The 24,293-nt window shown below is 43.3% G+C and overlaps 2 protein-coding genes and 1 long non-coding RNA gene across 4 annotated transcripts in view; 1 reads left to right on the top strand and 2 right to left on the bottom strand.

Annotated features, from left to right (window-relative positions):
* Nucleotides 1–331: 331 nt before the first annotated feature.
* LOC117224689 (uncharacterized) lies at nt 332–1,435 on the top strand. The gene has a single exon (XM_076524578.1). It carries the CDS (start codon nt 371–373, stop codon nt 1,433–1,435), a length of 1,065 nt encoding a protein of 354 aa, XP_076380693.1. The 5' UTR covers nt 332–370.
* A 7,879-nt stretch (nt 1,436–9,314) lies between these two features.
* Nucleotides 9,315–24,293, bottom strand: part of LOC117224564 (uncharacterized) — a 29,479-nt gene continuing 14,500 nt past the window's right edge. Inside the window, exons 3-6 of the mRNA XM_076524577.1 lie at nt 20,952–21,438; nt 19,791–20,045; nt 18,657–18,901; nt 9,315–11,002 (exon numbers count right to left, since the gene is read on the bottom strand). Of these exons, the coding sequence (XP_076380692.1) occupies nt 9,836–11,002; nt 18,657–18,901; nt 19,791–20,045; nt 20,952–21,159 (1,875 nt within the window). The 5' untranslated portion in view covers nt 21,160–21,438 and the 3' untranslated portion in view covers nt 9,315–9,835. The remainder of the gene's footprint in view (nt 11,003–18,656; nt 18,902–19,790; nt 20,046–20,951; nt 21,439–24,293) is intronic.
* Nucleotides 13,711–15,420, bottom strand: LOC143259995 (uncharacterized). Of its 2 annotated transcripts, XR_013034066.1 has the most exons (3): nt 14,840–15,420; nt 14,545–14,758; nt 13,711–14,468 (listed from the first exon to the last, which is right to left on the bottom strand). It is a non-coding gene; the product is annotated as an uncharacterized LOC143259995 (long non-coding RNA). The 2 variants fall into 2 exon arrangements; XR_013034065.1 differs by having other exon boundaries at nt 13,711–14,758.

Here is a 24,293-nt window from a genome sequence, read left to right as displayed (position 1 = left end):
TTGCAAATTGATTGACTTTTTTCAGCAAAAAAACCAGCCTGTCTGTCGGCGGTGTGTCCACTGCGAAACAACGCTTGCCTGCACCGCGGTCGATTAGAAAGGGGTGCTTAGGCTGGGTTACGCGAAAAAAGTGTTCGTCGCGATCGATGTATCGCCTTTGGACTGTGGGACGGATGCCCGCGTCTCACCTTTGCGCGACGAAACGGACCGCGGGCGGAGTTTACGAAATATGAATCGCCTGTGTCAACTCAGCGGCTCGGAGGAACGAAAGCGATTACGTATAGAGTGCCGGTATCACGGCTGGTATATAAGGTTTGCGTTAAAGCGATGCGATCAGTCGGTAGCACTGGTTGGTCCACAAAGTATCAGTATGGCCAGAAGTTTGTGGCTCTGCCTCGGCCTAGCCGTGGCTTACACATGCGTCTCCCTGACCTCGGCTAAGGAGCCGAGGAGCAGGAGGGACCTCGAGGTGGCAGCCAGCCATCATGGCGGCGGCGGCGGCGGCGGCGGAGGCGGTGGTGGTGGCGGTGGTGGTGGTGGTCACGAAAGCGGCGGTGGTCACGACCATCACGGCAGCCATCACGAGGAACACGGAGATAAAGGAGAAAAGGGCTACAAGAGCCACCATCACCACGATCACGGCGATCACGGTCATTACGGTAAAGACCACGAGGGAGGACACCACGAGGAGCATGGTGGACACAAGAAGGGCCACCACGACGAGCACGACGAGCACGGGAGCCACCACGAACACGAGGAAGGACACAAGGGGGAGAAATTCGGGCACAAGAAGGGCCACAAAAAGGGAGAGAAGACACACGGCTACCATCATAAGGCTCACAAGGACGAGTACCACAAGGAGCACAAGTTCTACGATGACTACCATAAGGGTGGGCATCACGAGAAACATGGCCATCATCATGGAGACCATAAGAGTAGCGAGGGCCATCACAAGAAGGGTGGTCATCATCATTCCGGACATCATAGCGATCACCACGGCAAAAAGGGACACTCTGATAAGGGACACTTCGACGAGGACCACAAAGGTTTCCATGGTAAACACGGATTCGACGAGCATCACTCGCACCATGAGGATTATGGTAACAAGCACGAACACCATGGAGGAAAGTCACATGGATTCTCCAGCGGTGGAGGAGGTGGTGGAGGCGGACATGGAGGAGGTGGTGGTGGCGGACACGGAGGCGGTGGAGGTGGTGGTCACGGAGGATATGGTGGAGGCGGACACGGAGGCGGTGGAGGCGGTGGTCACGGAGGACATGGTGGAGGCGGACACGGAGGCGGCGGAGGCGGTGGTCACGGAGGACATGGTGGAGGCGGACATGGAGGCGGTGGAGGCGGTGGTCACGGAGGACATGGTGGAGGCGGACATGGAGGCGGTGGTGGCGGTGGTCACGGAGGACACCATCGACGTTGAAAAAAGACATATGAAATTTTGTTTTGATTCGTTGATGTATTTGTTTTGTATTCTATCGTTGATTAATTTTAGACAATTTATTGGAATTTGTCGTGTTCCACGTTTTCAGCTTGATGATTAAAAGATTTAACCTAATTTGATGGTTTTATGTACAGTTTGTCCTTACCCCTATGTTTTAAGAAAGAAATATGAAACTTGGGTAGAAGAAAAATGTTCATTATACTTTCATACACTTTCCTTATACTTTCATAAACAATTAAATTTTGTTTATCGTCTGTTCCAAAAATATTAAAACATTGTTTCATGTTGTAAATATCTTGAAATTACTAATCCCTGTAGGACAGAAATTTTAAACAATTTATATTTTACGCAGAAGTTTGTAGAATATATGCTATAGCGAACAATTGAATGGTATCGCTGCAAATCCAGACACACTCTTCCACGATTATTGGGAGTGGAGATACACCACAGACCAGTGGCAAATTAAAGAAAACCGATATGTTTACCGTACGCGGAGTTCTCGGGCTGTTGATATTCCTGGCAATTTTGGCGGCGGAGAATTTTGCCGCCTCTCATTCTGGCCATTACGAGAAGATCGGAGAGGGCGATCATCACTCTGGTCACGAAAATCGGTATGGTCTCGCGGTCTCGATAATGTTGGCTACAACAGCTGGCAGGACTTTGAGAGCACAACACTGAGACAACAACGCTGATCCTACAGCGAAGACGGCAGCGAGAGACGAAAGAATAATCATAGATAAGCATCAAAGTTCTCGAAGAGCTTCTACGCGTATTCATTCTGTTTCTTCCTCTTTGTTAGAATGCACCACCAAGCTGTTCTTTCAAATCCTGTTCGAATTGAATCGTGTTTTCATAGGTTCCTCAATTACTTCGCAAGCTTTGAAACTTCTTCAACAAGCTGGATAATTTTCATACGGGCAACATGTGTAAATGTTTCGTAGCGTCTAGACTGTGAACACTGTGATTAAAGTGCCTACTATCTGGCCGCTTTTGTGTCTCTCCATTAGTTCGGATACGGGAGTCTCGACCGTATCTTTACCGTAAGTGGAACTCGGCAGATCCGAAATTACGGAGGGAACACCGTACTTTCAAACGCACAACCGTTTCTGGTTTGGTCCACCGTATCTTTCCCGTAAATTCATCTACTTTTCGCTCGTGGCAGTCCCAGCAGAACGTGCCCGTCGTAAACAGCGAACATTTCCAAAGATCAAGCGCGGCGAAAACATAAAGCAGAGTCCACCGAAGGCGGGCAATGAAAGAAAAATAATTTCCAACGCTGGGGAAACGTTGTGATACGTAACCCATAAAAACTTTCCCACCGCGTCGGTTAGCGGGGCGGCGAAAGAAACGGTGGAACGAAGTAATAAAACGGCGTACACGTGTTCGCGGGGCCGTTGTTTAACATTTCAACGCATCATAATAAATTTTTATGTTCCTCGCGGCTCCTTTGAAACGGGACCGGCTCGTCGCGGGCGTATTCTACCATCGCGAAACACGTACACCCATGCGCGAGCGCGCACAGGTACGCGTTTCTACCATTTTTCCATTTTCTTCTCGCGCTCGCGGCGTTTTCGCTTTATCGCGCCGCGCGTGTCCCAGGCTCGCTCGCTCGCGTTCGCGCTCGCGCGTGCACCCGCCGCGTACCGACGCAACGGATACAGGGGCTGAAAGGAGGGTCAGGGAAGCTGGGGCCGCGAGATGGGTGGTGTGGCGCGGCGAGAACGAGAAGAGTTGCCGGGGATTTCAGGCGCATTCAGCGCGGCGCGGGTTTGATTAACGATTCCGCCCTCTGCAAATGAAATTGCCGTGGCCATTTGTGGGTCTATCTAGACTGGATTCCGGTGCACTGGACACGGATTAACGGTGCTTTATACGCTTCTTTTAGGGCGTGCCGGTACGTTGCAGCCGTTCGCGATCACGGTTACCCATTCTCGGGCCGGAGATTGCGTAGAAGCGAGCGCCTCTACTTGAAATTCTCTGGCGTGTGACAATTCCGCGCCGCGGCCACCTTCCATCCCTTCCTCCTCCTTCTCCTCCTCCGTCTTCCTCCCCGCAGCCCTCGACCGGGCGTTCCACGGCCATTGTTCCATTCCGTGATGCATGTACGTGTGGCTGGCTTAATTAATCTAATTGGAGTGGTCGCGCGACTGGCAAAAGAAAAGAAGGAACGCCGGCCGACCGAGTGCTGGAAGAAGCACACGCGTATACCGTCGCCCTTGTAAAGGGGCCAGAAGCATCCGGCCCTTGCCAACACCCCCTCCCGCCCCGGGGCCTTCGATCGATCCCACAATAATACTGTCGTTTGGCCAAATTAATGAGAACACTCGAGCCACCGCGCCGGTGCTCGTCTCCGGCGAAGAGACCGTCGGCGCACCGCGAGGCGGCGCGACGTCGAACAACGAGAAAAATTAACCGGGTCTTTCGCCCTGGAATGGGGGTCCTCGACGCACGCCGGGCGGCTTGCTGCAGGCTGAGGGATTCTCGTCGCGATACTCCTGTTTCGAGATAGCGTGATATCGATAATTTATTGACGCTGAGAATACGGCTCTTGATTCGAGATATTGATTTACCTTATTGATTTGCCTTATTGGGTATGTTACATCATCGAATCCGATATGTAGCAACGATGTTCAGTTGAATTTGATAAATGCGTTTAATCTTCGATGCGTGTCGATGGAAGGAATTATATTGGTTTGTGACTATGAATATCGGAGTTTTTAAATAAATACAGTGTCGGTCCTGCAACTTGCGCATATCGAATGCCTATGAAATTGTGCGGTTTATGAAAAATTTGTTATTACAATGTTCTCGCTTTTCCTGAACTTAGTGCACGAATTTTTCTATGATATATGATTATTTAATTTTTTTTTTAGTTTTTCAGTGCCTATCTATCTTATATTTCGTTTCTTTTTTCCGATATTCTTATGTTCTCTACCGTTATGTACCATGAGCGGTCTCTTGACAGCTGGAAAAGTGTATCAACTTTTACAACGATATCAGCACTGAAATCATAAACTTATTGTTAACGTTAGCTTCTCCAAGTCGCAAGTCGCATGCTTGAGCACAGTTTGTTTAATGAAATGTTCGCACCAGTGTTAAATGTAATTCACCCTATATATGAACACACAATGTCTTTTGATACGAACCATTTACAACAACGAAATAATTTATGCTGAATAAATCGTAAGATTGGATTGAAATGCATTGTAAAAGCAGACGAAAATAGTAATACGTAACGAATACAACAATGATCCAAAGATACGATGTAAAGAACTTATATTCTACCGTGCAACACAAATCTTTACTACGGGGAAAAGGATTTTCTTTTAAATTAAATAACACTTCGTTAACCGTTATCGTTCTCCCCGTTCTGTTAATTCGAATCAATTTATATGTGTGCTTGCTATTGAATAAACGATGGTATCGATTAAGGTCGATAAAGATTCTTAAAGATTAAAGTCGATTCTATTTCGAAATGGTCTCATTTTGTGTTTCTACATTCAAACGGAAATAGATTCAGGCGTGAATTCGGTTAATCTCGTTTCGGGAGTTAACACGATCAGAGTATCCACACATAATTAACAGCATCGTTACATATTCTGGAACTTGACACGATCTTGTTACGATTAATTCATGATTCGAAGTCCTAACGTATAAAGACGAGCAGGCGAAAGAGTATAAATAGAATTTTAAACAAAATACCGTGTCCGGCAACGAGCGTTTCAACGGACGCATAGAATTAACGAGACAGCCAAAATGTCCGGACGGGTCTGACTTATTAATTCCCCAGATATTGCGGGGATGTCGTGACTGGATAATTCGTGAGGAGCACCTAGCTAACCGGTTTTGTTTTACTGAAATTGAGTCGCGAACGAAGCTGCTAATAGAGTTTACACCGGCGCGGCGCGCAAGTAGAAGGTAACGAGGACTTGGTATGCGAGTCAGGGACAATGGGAAGCATTTAAATGAAAGGAAACGTGTAAATTCTGGCTGCGACAGACAAAAAGGCGCATTCGGAATACGAAAATATAGCATACTGGTCATATGTTACGACGGTGTCGCTCGTGTATCGCGCACGAAACTCCGAGAATGAAATTTGAAAATTAGCCGGCGAGACTGGGCGTCCCCCCATTCTCATCGGTGAATAAATGTTTTAACTCGGTAAGTATACTTACTCCCTCTATAAGTTTTGCAATTCATTCGTAGATTTTCCTTCTTTGTATCATTTTACTATCGGCTCTCTTTCCGATTTACTTTTTTTTCTGATCTTGTTCGCGATTCGTTTCGCAAAAATTCGATTTAAAATAAATTGCGACGCGAGTTTTGAACATCGTTTATCTTAGACAATGTTTGGCTGTGCATTATATCGCTGCCTAAGAAATATTATTATTACGACCAGTACTCTTACAGTTCGAATAAACACTTTCTAACTCGGATACACAACGAAAACTAATATCCGTGAATTAGTAAGGAATTAAAAATTCATCTAATTACGAAACATTCAGATATCGTAAGAATTATTTTTTAAATGTAATTATTTAGATTCAGGTTTAGAAATAAACTTCTCTGTTAATATATTGGATGTATCAAAGGTTAGAGCCGGTGAAATATGGTGACAAATGGGATGCAGTATTTTCCTTTATCCTTCTGCAAAGCCGCTTGCAGAAGGCGGATAAAAATGATCGAGGAAGAATAATAGATGTAATAATAAAATAATCCCGTATTAACCGAGGAATGTTCGATAAAATATTCGCAGGAGGACGAAATAATGAATAAGCCGCGTACTTGCAGTCTCTTGGTGGAAATTGCGCGATAAGACTGCGCAAGCAAACCTTTGATGTTGTATGCCAACCGGATTAAGTGCTCCGAGTACGCTTACGTTGTTTGCGTATCCGAGTTCCTGTATTATTCTATAAGTCTTCTTGCTGTCGCTGTATACATACGCGCGTTCCACAATCGTTTAATTAAAAAGCATACATTTTTCACGCGCCGCATCGTATTGATCATCGCAGAAACGATGGAACGCTCTCCATCGGAAACGATCGCGTTCCACGGTAGAACCGGGAACGAAATCGCGCGTTAAAATAAAAATTTGATCAATTGTAAATCACTTTGACCAGGCCGAATATAAAAGCGATTCACCGACAAAAAAATCCGAGAATAATCCGCGATTGCTTCAATTCCGAAAGCGATTAAAAAGGTGCGCTTTTAATCGGGGTCTTTGTGAGAATTCGATGAAATTATTGCCGCGTTCTCTAAATCGCGATACTATCAAATGAAATTCCACCGGCGATTCCACTGTGATGCCGCACGGAGAGACACAGACATAAATAGCGAAATTGTACGGATTACAGGGCGACACAATCCTTGCGCCGCGCTGATTCAAAGCGTTTCGCGCTTGTGTATGTTTTTTCCCCTCCATGGCTCTCTCGATTGCTTATCCAATTTCGCCGGACACGTTGTTCTCGGCTCCCGCCCCATTACGTAGACGCTCCTCGCTCGCGACACCGTGCAACGCCGGTGGCGTGCGTCCTGTAAATTCGAGCACGTGTCGGTGACAGTACGCGCAACGCACTGCCCTGCAGGTGCAAATAAAGCCCTCGAAGGAGTGGGAACATACGTGGCAGGCCGACACAGCCGGATAGGTAAATAGAAAGAAACGCGATGGAAACGCGAGCGCAAACACCAACGCGATTAATACGTGGATCATGAAAAATTGGTAAAATCCGACGCCGCTCGTATACCGAGGGAAATTCTGCGACGACTCGTCTAATGGAGCGTCCAGTTCGTAACGATGGATCTGTGTGATAATCTGTTACACAGTTTATGCATTACTATTTAACAAATTTCTTACAGCGTTATGAACATTTAATGTCATAATTATATCAGCCGACCAAATTAAACAGCACGATCAAATGAACTAATTAGGTAATCGTTACGTAGATATAAAACGTGCAATAAGTTCCTCCATTTTGGATTATGTTAAACTCCGAAGGAATTTTTAGATATTCCGCAATTTTACGAATGCGTATCCATACATGAGAATGTTTCGAATTAACGAAATTTGCTATGAATTGAACGGGAGTCGTTTCCACAGATTGCATGGTTGCAATTATGTACTCCGAAAGATACTTTGTCGCGTTCTACAATTGGAACACTTTCGTCGATGCGTATGTTAATACATGCATAATGGTCGAACGTGTAAAATCCGGAAGAGATTACCGAAATTTGTCGATTAAAATTCATTACAGCGCTTCCGGGCATCGAAGCGTAAAATTAAATCCACGAAGCAAATCAATCGGCGAGATTCGTTAATACTCAGACAACATTGTTACACGTCGGATTCGTAATGTGAATGGCGTGAAGTCGGCGTAAACAAATTAGAGACACCGGATCGGATTCGGTCGTACCGTATAAATGCATAGCTTATATTATAATCGAATAACGCAATTACATGCGGCTTGGCCTAGGGAAAATCCATTGAGCATGTGTTATTTATCTGCAAATTTAACCGCGTTAACTCGCAATACGTGTTTCGGACGAACGGTGCATTAATATTCGGAAATCAATTGAATCGGTAACGCGACCGATTAAGCTCTATCACTGGCGTATTACCGACTTTCTCGGTGAGTGACTGAAATCATACACAGTGGCTTGCGAACCTAGCCGAATACTCGATATTCGACTTTCAAACAACAAGTAACGTTGCGACTATTGTAAAACCTAAGTGTCAGGATTGTTACAATACTTTTAAAGTAAAACTGCCTTCAAAAGTCACAGATGTATTCGATTAAAATTATATTTACTTATCGCCCAGATTTTGTGTTACCAAGTATTATATTTCTCGAAAAATAATGGACGAACTTGAAATATTATCTGTCCGAATTTGACGCAACAAATAGCCAATAGGAAACATTGGATCCATCTCGTATATAATTTCAGAGATAATATAATATAATATTTCACACACTTATATAGTAATATATTACACTAAAGAGACAGAAGAAATATAAAAGAGCAAGAGTAAATATAATACAATTATTACTATACCTTTATTATGGATTCTGTCAAAATGAATAATTTTATTTTATATAATGTATTGCTAATGCATTTTCTATTTTTATGTTCTTGATTTGGTACCTCGTTCATATAATATAAGAATTTAAAATTAGAAAATATATTAACAACACACAAGTTGTATAAAATGAAATCATTAATTTTAACAGTATTCATCGCACAAGTATCGCGATACATGTATTTCCGTTTGAAAGAGCGCGGAAGAATGGCACTAACTTTCAAAACTTAATCCCGGCATGCAGATTTTTATTGAGTAAAGTTTTAATAGCCAACGTTCGAAGATTTTCGTGTGCCACTTTTCGTTACGTACACGACCGCTACGTTGTCCCCATTGCGCCGGAAGCGTGTTCACTTTGCAGGCAGCAACACCGGAAACAGCATTCGTATTCCATGGGACCGAGTTTAGCTTAACCCGGAGACATCCCCGCAACGTTAAAAAATGCGGCGGGTCTTACCAGTAACATGGAATCATGTTTTACAAATATTTCCCTACGCGAAAACAACGACTGCATTCGTTGAGGAAAAAATTAGAGAAACACGTGCAAGCTTATTAATATTTCCCTGGGCTTTTCGCGTGTTCGTGATTAACAGGTCGAGCAGAGGAAAACGGTGCATTATTCTCGAGTGAAAAGCTGATAGATAATGCTTCTCGGGTTGAGTAATATGAATGTTATGAGACAAGCATGAGACGAGAATAAACTCCGATGGATCGCGGTAAGGAAGGTGAAAACGGAGCAAATCGGTGTATGGTTCCTTTCTGGTGGCCCCCGCTGCACGAGTCTGTTCGTGTAAATAATGTATTTATACGGAGACGGGCATAATACATGGATTCGCGATACATTATTCCGTCGCCGCTTCGGAAAAACTTAAGACTGACAGCTGTGAAATATTTGAGGCGCTAGACGCGAAGAGCAGCGTAAAGAACGTTCCATTACACAAGTATCGTGGTAGATTGCGGATACGCTGCACGCTAGATACAATGTCCAAAGTAAAAGCAGCGTTACATAAATAATGACGCGGGAGCGTCGGAAGAAACGTTGTTGGCAGGCCCGTTTCACGCATCAGAAAATAGGATCGAGAGGCGCAACGACCGTTCCGTGTTATAAAAATGTTCATTTATTATTCTTCTCTTAACCAGCTAACAACAATCATCTGGCTGCGCAAATCGCTCAACATCGATTCGTAACGTAGCCGTGTCGCGAAATCGGACTCGAGACATTCGCATCGATCAAACGTTTAGAATCTAACGCTCTAGGTAAGATCCGTCTTTCGCAGTCCATCGTCGGTCTTGACCTAGCCTCCTCAACCTTTGTGCCCTTTGCTGTATCCGAACTTCTTGCCAGAATGGTGATCACCTTTCTTTCCAAACGAATCATGATGGCTGTAATGATCGTCGTGCCCATGTTTCCCGTGATGACCTTTGCGCTGCTCGTCGATATGTCCTTTATCGTGATGCCCTTTCTTCCCGTGATGGTCCTCGTGATAACCGGAGTGCTGATGCGCACCCTTCTTGTGCTCGCCCTCTTTCTTCTCGTGGTGTCCATGGAAGTCTCCGTGTTTCTTATGGTGTCCACCTTTGTGGTAATCGTCGTAGAACTTGTGCTCCTTGTGGTACTCGTCCTTGTGGAACTTGTTATGGTATCCCTTGGTCTTGTGGCCTTTCTTGTGCCCCTTTTTCTCGCCGAACTTGCCACCTTTGTGCCCCTTCTCTCCTTCGTGGTGCTCGCCGTACTTCTCGTGCTCGTCATGGTGGCCCTTTTTATGGCCACCGTGTTCCTCGTGGTGACCGGAGTTGTGGTGCTTGTCGTGCTCGCCTTTGTCGGCTTTGTCGTGGCGATGGTGGCTCTTGTAGCCTTTCTCGCCCTTGGCACCGTGCTCCTCGTGGTGGTCCGAGCGATGACTCTTGCCGCCGCCGGACTCGTGGTGATGACCGTGATGACCGTGATGACCCGATGCAGCCGCGGCAAGGTCATCGGAAACGTCGTCGTCGGTCACGGAAACAGAAGTCACCGCTGTGACCAGCTGATAGCCGTTGGTATCTTCCGGTTTTGCTTCCCGGCGAGCACGGCGCACGCTCAGCTCTCGCGCGTCGCATGACTGCTGCACCAGCAGACAGAAGATCAGGGAACACGCGAGCCGTAGCATCTCGATTCGATCTCGATCATCTGACTGGTGACCGACGCCGACAGGAGGATACTTAAATATCCACGGTTCGACTGTTCCCATCGATTCCACTTTCATTCGCGCGACCGCAAGCCTTCCTCGACTACTCGGCTGTGGGGAGGGAGGACGTTTCACACTTTCTCGCAATTCTAATGAAATTGTCCACTGTTCTTTGATACGGACACTCGGTGGGCATGCTAGTTCGGCGTCGGCCGATGGCTGATAGATCGATGACACAATTAGGATCGATGGTTCTCCAATTTGTCGGTCGAGTGACGCGCGATGACGGTTCAAGGGGAATCGTGATCGGAGATGTAAAATATTCCATGTAAAATATTATCAACGAACCTCTTGCCTCTTAATTTCATTTCGAAATTTTCGATCGAAGCATATTACGTAGTTTCATCCGATGCTGTAGAGAGACAACGTAACAATGCAAAATAGAATTTGTAAATAAATATGTTCAACTATGATGAGAAGATAAAAGCTATCAAGTTTGGCATTCGAAAGTCGTGACTAGACTGCGAATCTTTATGCAAAAATGTTTGAGTGAAATACAGAGCAATGAAAACACTAAAACCATTCACGAAAATCTTGTTATACAATTTTCAATTTATTGAAACTATCGAAAGGAGATGTACATCTTTATTTCACTCTTCTTCGGTTCAATTCGTGACATCGTTATAAACTCAGCTGTAAAATGTATACAGGATGTGAATGAGATTGTCGCTGCATTATCGATTATATTTTCGAACTTTCAGTGTTGTTGCTAATATCAAGGCGAAACGATAAAATATTAGGTAAATTAAAGAGAACATTGTCGTAGAAAATTAGCTTATGCGAATGAAATTACGCGTACAAAATGACTATCTTTGATATACAAAATATTTGTTATTCATATATAATGAAATAAATGAAAGCAATTGCGTCATAGCGCGGTATCTGTATGCCATGCGATGTACATAATAAGTGCTGGAAATGTAATTAATTTTCTCGTAGACAGTGTTTCCACTAATGATGTTATACATGATGTTGCTATAATAATGTCATTATTAACTTTGGCTGACGGGATTAACTTCGTCGACTATTAACTTCGTCGCACGCTGTGTGAATCAATCGATGTTATAAATTGTTATGCTATGGAATAAAACGTATATAGTGTCATATATAAAAATTTAAGATAACTTTGATTTATTAATTTCTTTTTTATTCTTTGGTAGACTGCAAAGAGTTAATTTCGCTGCCTATTATATGTCCAGTGGATGTCTCAACGTGTACAGTGTGCTCGAGCAACTCCTAAACTACGAACCCAGCCTACCTCTTAATATACAGTGCTCAACTACGTTTTAGCCAATCAAATTATAGAAAATCATACAAAATTACACCTAAGAAGTATCTGCCAATTTTTTAATTTTTTAATCAGTCACCAAGCCGCAACAATATATACTGGTTAATAACTGTCCCTAAAGAGCGCGAATGCTTTCTTGCCTACAACAGAGTTTCTCTATAAAACGAACGTTCGGATCGCGACTGTCGGCGCGTGACCAGGTCAGTCGTTCAAAAAGTTTGATCGTTGGAACTTTCTAAACGATAGAATCGATCGCGTTGCATAATTTATAGGAGGTAGCTGCGGTATCGATAGTGAATCAAGGCCCGAGCGAAGCTTCGTTACGAACATACGCGATAAATAGAAGCACCCACAAAAGCTCGTGAACCCGATCGATGATCGAACTTGCTCGGCACACCAGGTGTTCGTACAATGAATTTAATTAACGGCATGACGAACGAGCAGTATCGCGATCGGTGCACGATTCCGTCGTGTCTTCGTGGACGGTGCGCGCATCGATAAACTGCCTAATGTCGTCGCTAATCGCATTACGCGCGTCATAAATTCGCGTCCTCCTTTTTTGCATACGCGTGCAGGTGGCGCTGTTTATAATGAGATCAGCCAAAAAACGATCGATTGAATTTTCCAAATGCCGGCGGCTTCCACATATATCACGGTGCGATCACCGTTTCTCTTCGTCCCTATCGCTTCGCTAACTGTTCGACCATTTATTCTGGCTCCGCTGACGGTTTTATCGGGCGACCTTGCAAAATCTCGGACCGACTCAATATCTTTAAAATATTAGCTCCCGGTCAGCGTGTATCTCGGCGGTTAAATCCCATCAAGATTTAAGTGGATTCCGCATAATTGACCACTTGGCTTTGAAATGTTCGAACCTTAGCGCGTTCAATATTCGATTTATTTGTATCTACAACCAGAGACCAAAACTAAATAACGTAATTTTACTCCTAGGAATTTCTTAGTTGAAATGGATTACGTGAATCCATCAGCGGGACTAGACCAAAGTCAAGAGGACTGTAAGTGTAGCTTAAAGTGGTAAAGCCACTCGCGGAGTACCCAGGCGATTAGCTTATACCTCTAGTTGGAAAAAAGAGGGCAAAACAACGACTCAAGGTGGACGAGTCAGATAAATTACACTGTAGCCTGCTAATTAGTTTGCTGAGTTCAATCAAGGAGTGTGCAGTCCTCTCCTGTGAATATTGCGCCGCTTGCCTAATTACTTGATGGATCACTCAATTTATACGTAGTGGAAATCTTGAATTTATAATGATTCGTAACAACGATAAATGTTAGAAGAACTTGATACATTAGAACTCTTTCGTATCCGAAATATCCTAGTCAAGTTCAGTTTGCTCAAATATATAATACAATGCAAATGAATGTTCAAAATTGGTAAAAAATTAGTGTCACCCATCTGTGACCGTCGCAGCGCTCAACATGTTGAAGCGTATAAAAGTATATATCACGATAATCGTATACATAGAAATTTCATTTAATTTTCTATAAAATTTCTTCAAATTGTTAAATTTAATCGATACGTAACAGTAACACATTTCCATACAACAAAATTGTTATTATTATTATTATTATTATTCGGTTAAATATTGTTATTTGAAAGTGCAAATGCTTTCGTCGTTCCACAAGCGCTCCAGAAAAAATATTCTCGTTACCGCTTTTAATACAATTTTATTCGTCGCAGCATTTTTATTATAAAATGAGAAAAATACATTGATATAATAAAACATGAATTTATTTCGTGAAAATCGTATCGAGCCAATGCTTTCAACCTTCGCCGTGCATTTACAGAGAATCCGCGGTCCGGCCATAAAATATACAGAAGTATTCCTATAAAAGTGATTTGATTAAACAGAATGGAGAAGTCTTAATGGGGGGAAGCCTGCACTCCGGTTCAGAAATCACGAACCGAGAACTTGGGGATCCATTCTAGATCGTACCACGAATCTTGAGCGCGGTACTTTCCGTAGTTGGAACGAAAAAGTTTAACACGCGAGAGTGACAAGAAATTGAATCCCCTAATTGTGGAGGACGGCAATTAATCGATACCGGGGCCGACTAACGAATTGATTTCGACCTCTTTTTCGACGTGGTTCGTCCACGGTGATTAAAGATGCCCGTAAAATGTCCGGAACTAACCAGTGGCTGGCAGCTGCTGCGGCGTCGACGCCGGCGTCGGTGTCGGCGTCGGCTGCGGGGGGTAAGAGGGTCGTTTCCGTGAACTCGATACAAAATCGACTTTTCTTTCGAAGCCACTTATACCGCGGGTCGCATCGCCGTCCTCGAATCTCCATTGCAAATCAGGAAAGCCGAATTCGCAGTTTGAAACGGTGATCGATAGATTCGGGCTCTTTACGACCTTATTTGGCAGGCTCTTCGGGCTAGAGATTGGCTCCTCCAGCGTTGGCGCTGCATAATCAAGATAAAGATTGGTTACTGCCCAGCTTCCATCGGGGCTCCTTTAGACAGGGAGAAAACCGGATACCGGAGGCTCTGCCAAGTTCGATTTGGACTCGGCATCGTCGTAACGGAGATTAGATTAGGTAGCGTTCCCTTTGGACCCTCCGGATGGAGAGATTGCTTTGTGAGCAGATCCAGGAACGCCGGTGGATCATGACCGGCGAAGAGTATCCACCCCTTCGTTTCGAAAAGAAGAGGCCACCGGCTATTAAATTAAGGCTTTAACTGCCTCTGGTTACCTTGAAAACAGTTCGAGTAAGTGCTACTGCATTTCGGACCGAGAGTTCCTCTTTTACTACCCAATGAGGAGTGGACTTTACCTTCTATCCTCTAATTCGATCCCTCGGTCACCGGCAAATTATATTACCACGTTGAATTACGTAGACGGGGTGGGCAACGCAATCATTTTCTAATTAGGCCACTGTGTTGCACGAATTCTATTTAACTTTATGATCTTTCGAGATCGAGCATAATTAACTTTATATTTATCGAGTAACACATGTTAATTCTTTTTTATTCAAAGAATAGAAAAACTAATACGTTTTATTCTATATTTCACTATCGTACCCGTGATTTATCTATTTTGAAAAATGACGCGAGTCGTCAACTTTTTAAGCTTAAGAAGATCTTGACGTGTGTTCGCAACTACTGATTTTTCCTACAAAAAGCAACGAAGTTTGGAAAGTGAGAGACGGACGTGTGTGAAATTATACGACACGTGTAGTCGACCACCCTGCGTATCACCACGACGACATTTACTGGAACAGCTCTCGCGAAGGTTTGCTTAATTACCAGTAAATCCCGCGTCGTTCACCGAGCACATCAAGCAATAACACCCTATCGCGACAGTCTGGGATTTGCAATAACTTGATGGCTTGACGGCGCTGCCACCCTCGTTCGTTCCCGCGTCGGAAACTGCTTCGCATTCAAGGCAAACGCCTCGTCGACTGCCCGCAGCCTCTCGCACTCCGTCACCCCCCCCCCCCCCACCCCACCCCGCCAACAACTCCCACGCCTCGCGCCCTATAGCACTCTCCTCACACCCCATTCATCGCTTTTTCCGTTGGCGGAGCAAGCATCCCTTACCGAGACCTCTTTCGGTGAATAAAATTGCCGGACCGAGGCTCGATGAACAATGGGGCTCGCTCTGCCTTCGCTAATGAAATTGTTTCCTAATTTAAATCCACTCCACGGTCTGAAGAGGCGCTGCTGGCACAAGCTGTTCCAAAGGGAAGAAGGGTAACTAACATTGACATTCGACGATTCGAGTTGACTGTTCAGGGGCGTGCAAGCCGATTCCAATTAAGTGCACTCGAACCGGGATTGCGAGCCCGTTCGTAACTCCGCAGAATTCGAGAACTGTTTATTCCCGGAGTATGTCCGAATTTCGGTCCGGGACAGTCTTTTCGCAGGAACGCAGAACACGGGAATGAGAGCACGGCGTTAAGTGGTGTCGTGTTAAAATAATTATTGTTGGATTCGTTTCTGATGGATTTATGCATTCTTAGCAACAGCTATCGAAGAAATCAGCGAAATCGTATTTTATGGCTTCATTTGCGTCGGTATCTAATGATTTGACTACTGATTTTTATGCAAAACGACAACTGACAACTTATGAAACTTTTGCGGTTCTTCGGAACTGTTTCAATCAGAACCGATATGTAAGAGCCTGGAACCGTTATTTTTGGAACATTTTCGATCTTTGGTACTTACCAACGAGTGGGCCCCTTTCCTTTTCTTTCATCGTTCGCAGCACCATCGATATCTTTTAAATCCGAAAAGCACGTCGAAAATACCCTGAACTATTTGAGAGAAACTCAAGTATATATCGAAATCTAATTCTAGTAAATGTCCTGTCGCTAATAATAGCGAGAAAAAACGAAAAAGAAAAGAGTTTTGAGAAGGTAAATGATGCCACACGACCTTAAAATTCTTTAATTTTACAAAATCTGTGAAGTTAGTGGCGTTGCTGTCGAAACGTTGAATTCGTATGTAATATACATCGGACGTCTCATCAATTTCTAGCTAGGAGCGAAAGCATGGCAGCGACGAAATCGCTAGGATAGCTTGGCCTAGTTGCGTGAGATAGCCAGTGTATTTAAAAAAAGATTTCGCATGTATCCGTGGAGTCGGCCGCGGGCGAAAACGGTGTCAGTTTCAACCGCATAGGACGTCCCGAGCTGGCCGGAGGACGTGATTAGTACGAGCCAAAGTCGCGGGCGTTTGTTAAAAAGTACGCTCGGTCACGCGAGCATCGCGTCAGCTCGGTTGCAGCAGGCGTGCTACACTTGACGCATCGGTGCGCGGGAATTCGTACCGGTAGATTTTGCAATTATTTATAACGAGGAAAGTTCCGCAACGGCCACGGGCCGGGAATCGGGTACGTTAATTGCACAGGATAATTATTGTTAAACGCCGCGCGTGACAAAGGATGATTCTGCTGTCATCGCGGGCCCCGACTAATTCGCCGCAGCTAGGATCGGAGAACAGCATTCGTCCACCGTCACGTTTCCCATGTAGAACTTTCCCCCGGAGACTCTTTCCTCGAACCGACCGAATTTTCGAACTCTGCCATGAAAATCTGTCCGTAGCGTTCGCGCACATTGAATCTGTTCCACAATTCGCAGGCATCTGTGTGTCAAGAGGTCACTTGTTACGTCGCACGCCACGACAATGGCGAAGATGCATTCTATCCTTGGGCGAGAAAATCAAAGCTCGCTGTTATGTTGCCACGATACAATGGGAGAGTCCCGCAAAACGTGAGAATCTAGTGTTAAAGTGTTTCGCAATCCAGTAACGAGTAACTAAAAACTACACAGAGCCGTTTACATGGTAAAAATAAGAATCTAGGCATAACCATGAAAACGGTATTTCCAGTTTGCCGCGGTCGTAATCTAATTCAACGAGATCCGAGTAATATTCAGTTTTGACGATCCAACATTCGTATCGTTTCTTTATTTCATGAAATGGTCGGGAGGATATTCGAGAGGAATGCGTGTAGCTATCGCTTAATACCTGTTCAATATAAATTGGTTACCAATAATCGACTTCGGGCAAACATTGTTAATGTAACGAGCCGCGGCGGCCGATACGTTCGAGTGACTAATTGCAATTTAGATCGATTCATCAATGCGATACAAGCGTAATAGTATTAAATTCTGTAACAACAACGTGCCGCCTTTAAATGGCATTAAAATTACACTCGGCATTCGTTTCGGAACAAACGCGACGCATTTCTGAAATGATTGGCGCGCGTGTTATTACAAAACAACAATCGGCGCAGGTAACGCGAACGAAACGTGCCATCGCGGAATTGCCGGGTCTATTCAAAAGGCATTATACTGCGAGGTAATTTCATGGAAGTTCTCTGTTTACATTTTTGCGAATAGGACAACGGTTTCTAAAGAATAGCTGATTTAATTGTATCGCAAGACAAAACGTTCGATATCATCGTTATCGAAAATATTCCCATAACATTGCAAATAGAAATATCGTATTCTTAAAACGGCGACACTTTTCAATTTTCTATTTCAGGATTATTGAAATTGCAGAGATACTTTTATAGAAAACAATTAACCAAATTTCTTTATTTAGACATATGTGTGTGTTACAATAAAATGTACATAAAATGGTTAAATAAATGCAATTCTACATTAAATAGTTTATTCTTAATTGTATCGAAGTTCTTAACGCTATTCGTATATCATTATTAACCTTATCACTAATTATTAATAATATTCTGTATTTCTTTGGATTTAAAATTATACCAATCTTTTCTGTGAACGAAGATATACAATGTTTTTTTCCTTTCTGATAAAAATTATATCTGTTTATTTGATATTTTCATCGTATACTTAGCGTATAAATTAATTGTAAGCTTTTAACTTTACGTCTTAGTTCAATCAAATAACTATCGATCGCTGGGCCTAAGTGTTCAATAACTGGGACATGCGTATATTTTTGTCGAATCAAAGGACCATCGAAACAGTCTCACATTTGATACGATTAACGGGTTTCATACCTTACAAAGGTTTCTTTTGACATAGATTTTGAGAAAAGGACCTTTCCAGGTAAAGCTATCCACATATAAATAATAATTCTTTCGTTAATCGTCGAATCACTGGAACATTTACTCTAATAGCGATGGCTGCCCTCGTGTCCGTCACCATAGCTTTTCGAGTAGGAGCTGTGACTTTCGTAAGAACCATCTCCACCGTCTCCGATGCTGTGGCTTCCGCCATGACCGTAACTCGAATATTCTGGTCCATGATCCGTGTAGTGTGCACCGTCGCCTTGGCTGTAACTTTCGTGGTCGCCGACTTCGTCGTGTTCATCGTGATGACCTACCCCGTCGGCAATGTAATGACTATCGACGATGGTACCTGAACAAATTTAAAGCACGATTCCTGAACAAGCCGGAAACAATATCCCCGGAAAACGTGTTAATCGCACTTAACTACGAAATAATTAGCGGAATGATTGATACGTCTGCTTAATAGTGTTAACCAACCGGTAGAATTCTATCGGCGATCGATGCGAGCAATTCCGTGAAGAAAGACTGTGATTGGCGTTTACCGAATTGTGTTATGTAACCGGAAGTCTGAGTCCGAAGAGAAAGAAGGAAGAAGAAGTTTCAGGCACAAACTTCTCGTGGAGGATTGTGAAAAATGAACGACGCGCTTCTGCACCGCGATCATAATGTCAATATTCTCTTAGAACTTTTTCGGAAGAATTACAATTAAATGCGAAACCACACTGTGACTGTGAACTTCGTCGAAATTAATTTTTTTGAAAAGAAACTATTACGATACGTGTGATATTCGATGCGTTTTACATAGCTGATATAATATAGCAGCGAACGCAAATTATCGTGTAAAGTCGATATCCCACCTCTCGAACATCATTAAGGCTGGACATTTAAAAATTCACGTTCCCGGGTTTGCAAATTAGCCAGCTTATTTTCTTAAAACCACTATTCCTTATCAATTTCATTGATCGCAATTCTTTTTCGCGAAATTACTTTTACGAAACATGCAGCGTGTAATACGTTCAACACGGTTAAATTCAAGCTGCAGCAAGTGCGGAGGATCGAGCAAAGTTGATCCTACACCCCCAGCATCATTAAGGCTGGTCAATTAAAAATTCATGTTCTCGGGTTCGTAAATTAGCAAGCAGCGCCGCTTTCCAGCTTCGTTTCGTTGTTCTACCCTAGTTCCCGGATAGTTACGCGCTGTACATTGCGCATTGAGCGTACAGTTCGGTAGTACCTACCAGCGCCCTCGTGATCACCGCCTTTCCGTGAACCGTAGCCAGCATCTTGGTCGTGGTGGTTACTTTTCTTGTCAGCGCGCGCTTTGCCGAAGGCAGCGTGCTTCTCGAATGCGTACTTGTCGCCGTCCCGCTTGTGGAAGGTGTCGAGAGTCTTATAGCCGTGATTGCCCTTGCCGTAGGTTGCCTTCATGTAACCCTTTTCACCCTCGGCGTCGCTACCGTACGTCTTGTAGTATCCTCCCTCGTCTGATTTCCCTAAAACCACCATGTTACTCGTCCTCGTTATTGCCCGCGATACCGCCAGCCCCGCGCAATCTCGACAGAGAAATGTTGAGCTTCGTTTTCGGCGAACCGTTCTACTTTGTCCCTTACTCTTGACTTTGCTCCGATAGAATTTTAACGAAATTCCGAGCTGCACGAACTACGAATAAATTCTCTCCTATTTCGAGCGCAAAGGCCACGGTCATTTGCATTCGAGCGGAATAAGCTGTCTGGCGAAAAAACACACGTTCGTTTCACTTATCTGTGCGAGATATAGGAAAAGCTTCGTTCGGTGTATCGCGCATATTTTCATGACTTCCGAGATCTCATCATTTTTTTAGCGAATTCGTTTTATACGGATGATATTTCGACGAATGATATTTTTCTTGAAACATTGACGTGTGAACTTGTAATCAGTGTTGGGCAAAATTCATTCGATCGATGAATAACGAATAGAAATAAAATTTTTCATCGCGAATGACGAATAACTAAATTCGTGCTCATAAATACATAGAAGGAATGTTAATATTAAATCTTTCCACAAATAAAATAATATTTGCTTCGATTAAATATTTATAGCAATTATGGATCGATGAACGCATATGTATGTGTTCGTTCGTAGTTAGTGAACCTTTTCACACGGAAAATCAATCATCGCGTAGTTATTACTTTTATAAAACATTGCTGTTCCTTTCTTTACGAACTTTCGTATTTTTATAATACAAAAAGCAATAAAATATCAATTAAGTATTTCACTTAATACAGAAATAAAAAATTATTATATTTCAAGCGAAGCATATGTAACACGGCACAAGGAAATAGTATTTAGATATTTGTATTCCTTACCTAGTTGAAAATTATATCGCTGATAAATAGGAGAAAATAAATGTATTCACGTACCAGACATATTTTTCTGTTTCCGTTTCGGAGCATTTCCTTCGCCGAGAAGGTCTTCGACTTCGGTAGCAACGGCTAATGGCGATTCGCGAACGGCTCGCCGATTCGACCGAATGCTTTGGTTATCATCGGAAGGCGACTGTTCACGGAACGCGGAGTAAGTAGAAGCGCAATGAGCGAAAAGGGCCAACACGATCGGACCACGCCACATGCCGCCGATGATCCTGATTCACCGATCTCGATCTCGATTGTTTGTTGGCTAACTTCTCGGAGACTGCTTTATCCGCATCCTCCCACTCGGCTCTGGCGCGAATTTTCTTCCGGGCAGAAGGGATGTCGAGGTAGACGCCGGAGAAACAAGAAATTTCGCAACGACCTCGGCCACCGAGTTTTCGAATGGACTGCAACTTGCTTCTTTGCGACGCCGTTGTTGTCGAAATCGGGCCAGCCAAAGAACTACCCGGAATTTATTTGCGGCGGCAAGACCGACCTGGAAGTTTCGTCGACGGTTAAAGTTTCGCGTTGGCAGGGGAAACGGAGTTTGTTTAAAATATACTTGATCGCTCGACACATTATTTAGGCGTACAATCACTGACAAAAGTTCAGTCGCCAAACGTTTACGTGTAATTAACAGAACATCTACCGACGATGATTTCATCATTTCTGAGAATCTACAATTTACAGTTGAGAACTTTTCAACGAAGTGATCGGTTGCAATAGCAACTTCGATAGAGCACCGACAAATTATCCCGGTAATACGGACCCCGATGAGCGGTCGAAGCTCGGTTTCGCTGATCGACTCGACCGCCTAGCGCCAGGCGAGCTCGTCTCTCATTGGTCGCTGCTTTTCGTTAATAACTTGTCAACGAAGCAGGTATACCCTTTCCAGCTATTAATATAATTACTGGAGAGTCTGTATATCCTTAACGTGGCCACAACCGGCAAATATCTCGTTGAAAAGCAGAATTCTTTGGGAGAGCTTTCGTTAACAATTATAGTTAATTTTACAGATAATATTACTAATAAAATGATGAACACGCGCGCGGATACGAATCTGGTAAATGTATGAAATTAATTTGAAAGATTCGAATTAATAATGCATTTTGATCCGATAAACCGGAATGTTACGATGTGGTTAATAATTGGGTACAATTTCCAGCATGAATTGCGTGAACATGAGTACAACATGTACGTAGAATAATATCGAAGTTGAGTTCCCGAAGAAAAATTGTGTGAATATGAAACATACAATTATTACCTTTCGTGTTACACGAGTCACGAGACAATGAACTATTGAATTTACCCATGGAATACATTACTACGTATAGTTCGATATAATGAAGATATTCGCCAAATGTGCCAAATGTTTACATCTGAACCGAGGTGCAATATACAGAGTGTCCCGCATTATCCGTACATACTTCGGCGGTGTGTCCTACAAGTAGAAAAAGAACTGAAATGTTACATCGCAAAAGGTCCATAAATGCTTTGTTACGAATCTATATGACAGAAATACAAAATATCATTTAAACACTACCGAATCTCCATTTCAACGACGAGTTCTTGAATCATTGATTTTACTTGGTTGCGGTTTTGTCTAATCTCTTCGCAAGCGATATTGATTTTTTAAATTGTATACATTAGTGGTATCGTATCTTTCACATTTTTTATTTTTCTCATAACTTTTTAACAACGCATTTATGAGCTTTTTGTTACATGACATTTTTACTTGTAGAACACACTGCCGAAGTATGTACGGAAAAATGCGGGACACTCTGTGTAATATTATTCGTTAGGGACTAAATATTTTTATTTAGTTACGATTATCGATAATTAAACCGGAGAAATCCGTATCATCGAAATATTTCATTGTATTGAACGTGCATATATAGCGAATATGCATTGTACATTCAAAATTACGCGTTGATAATATAAAATTCAAAACAGGAGGTAACATATAATGAACGGTAAAATATTATATTCATCGTTATAAATAACTGATCCCGAACTGTACACAAAACACGTATAAAATCGTCCTACGTCCCCGTCCTATGTCATACTGTTTTAAACAATTGACTCACTTGGATTATTGGGAAATTATGAGACAAACAGAAATTTGGAAAAATACGAAGCATAAACACGTGATATCAAAGCGGAATGATATTCCAGAGGTTTTAACATACAATATGGGATCCAGTGCTTTCCCGACAAATTGTGACGAATTTAACCATCGTGTAAAAATTACAAAATAATGTTCGGCAACAGATGTTGCGTTACAAATCTGTAAACAAATAAATGCAATAAACGTACATTTAGTACGTTTAATAACGAATTTACGATTGCAGCATACGGAAGGCTAACATCGTTTATTTTGTCAGTTATACGAAGGATTCGATGGAAATTATATGGAATAATATATATTATATATATGAACAACTCGATATTTATAAAGAAATCGTCGATTAACCGATAGCGTGCGAGCGAACGTTAATTTACGAAGAGCAATTAATCGATAGAAATATTTCTCACTCGATCGTCAGAAATAACTTGCCAGAGGTGTCTGTACCGATCACGTATCTACGCCGAAACTTTCTATCGCCACGAAATTGCTTTCCGCGGGAGCCGTTCGACGTAGGTTTTCGTTCATCCGATGAAAAGAGTTGCCAAGCCCGTGTCAATGGGTCCGACGGTTGTCTCGTGGAGGAACAAGGAACGTCCGCTAAATCGGATGAATTTTGTCGGCGGGACGCGTGCCGCACGAACGATTTCACGCTTTCCACGCTGGCGTAGCGTCGCCGCGAGATCAACCGATACGACGATCGGCTGACATAACGCCCGCTGCGGCGTGAAAGCGTTCCCGCTTCTTGCCATCGGCGGATCGACACAGGACTTCTTGCTCGCACGGAACCGTATCTCGGCCGTGCATTGTCTCACGCCTGTCAGAGACGTTTCAGTCGGCCGATTGTTACGCGAGTGACCATTCTTTGGCCGGTTTTTGCTGAAATGGCATCGGGAATGCTGGGAATTAAGTAACAGCGCGATTACGTCGATTTGGTAGTCGTGTCTGTTGATTCGAAACGTTTCGGCTAACGATTTTGTCGCTTGTTCGAGTAAAAATTCAATTTGATCGTGTAGAATTTCGCATAAAATGGTCCCCGATGTGAAACGAGTCGAACAGTAGTTAATTCGCCGGTTAACGCGTTAAAGAATTCATCGGTCGTATTCGTCGCTTCCGATCAAGCGTCGCGATCGCTGCATGGTACGATTCTCCGACGGTAATTTAATATGTAGTTACCAAGAATTTCTACTTTGAATAGTATGCATGACTCGAGATCATTCTTGTCG

This window comes from Megalopta genalis, chromosome 9, assembly GCF_051020955.1.
Source record: "Megalopta genalis isolate 19385.01 chromosome 9, iyMegGena1_principal, whole genome shotgun sequence".
Taxonomy (NCBI): Eukaryota; Metazoa; Arthropoda; class Insecta; order Hymenoptera; family Halictidae; genus Megalopta; species Megalopta genalis.
The sequence above is the reverse complement of the archived record's forward strand: the minus strand, read 5'-3'. Positions and strand labels throughout refer to the sequence as shown.

Coding starts and splice junctions, on each gene's coding strand:
- LOC117224689 (XM_076524578.1), top strand. CDS start 371: ATGGCCAGAAGTTTGTGGCTCTGCCTCGGCCTAGCCGTGGCTTACACA.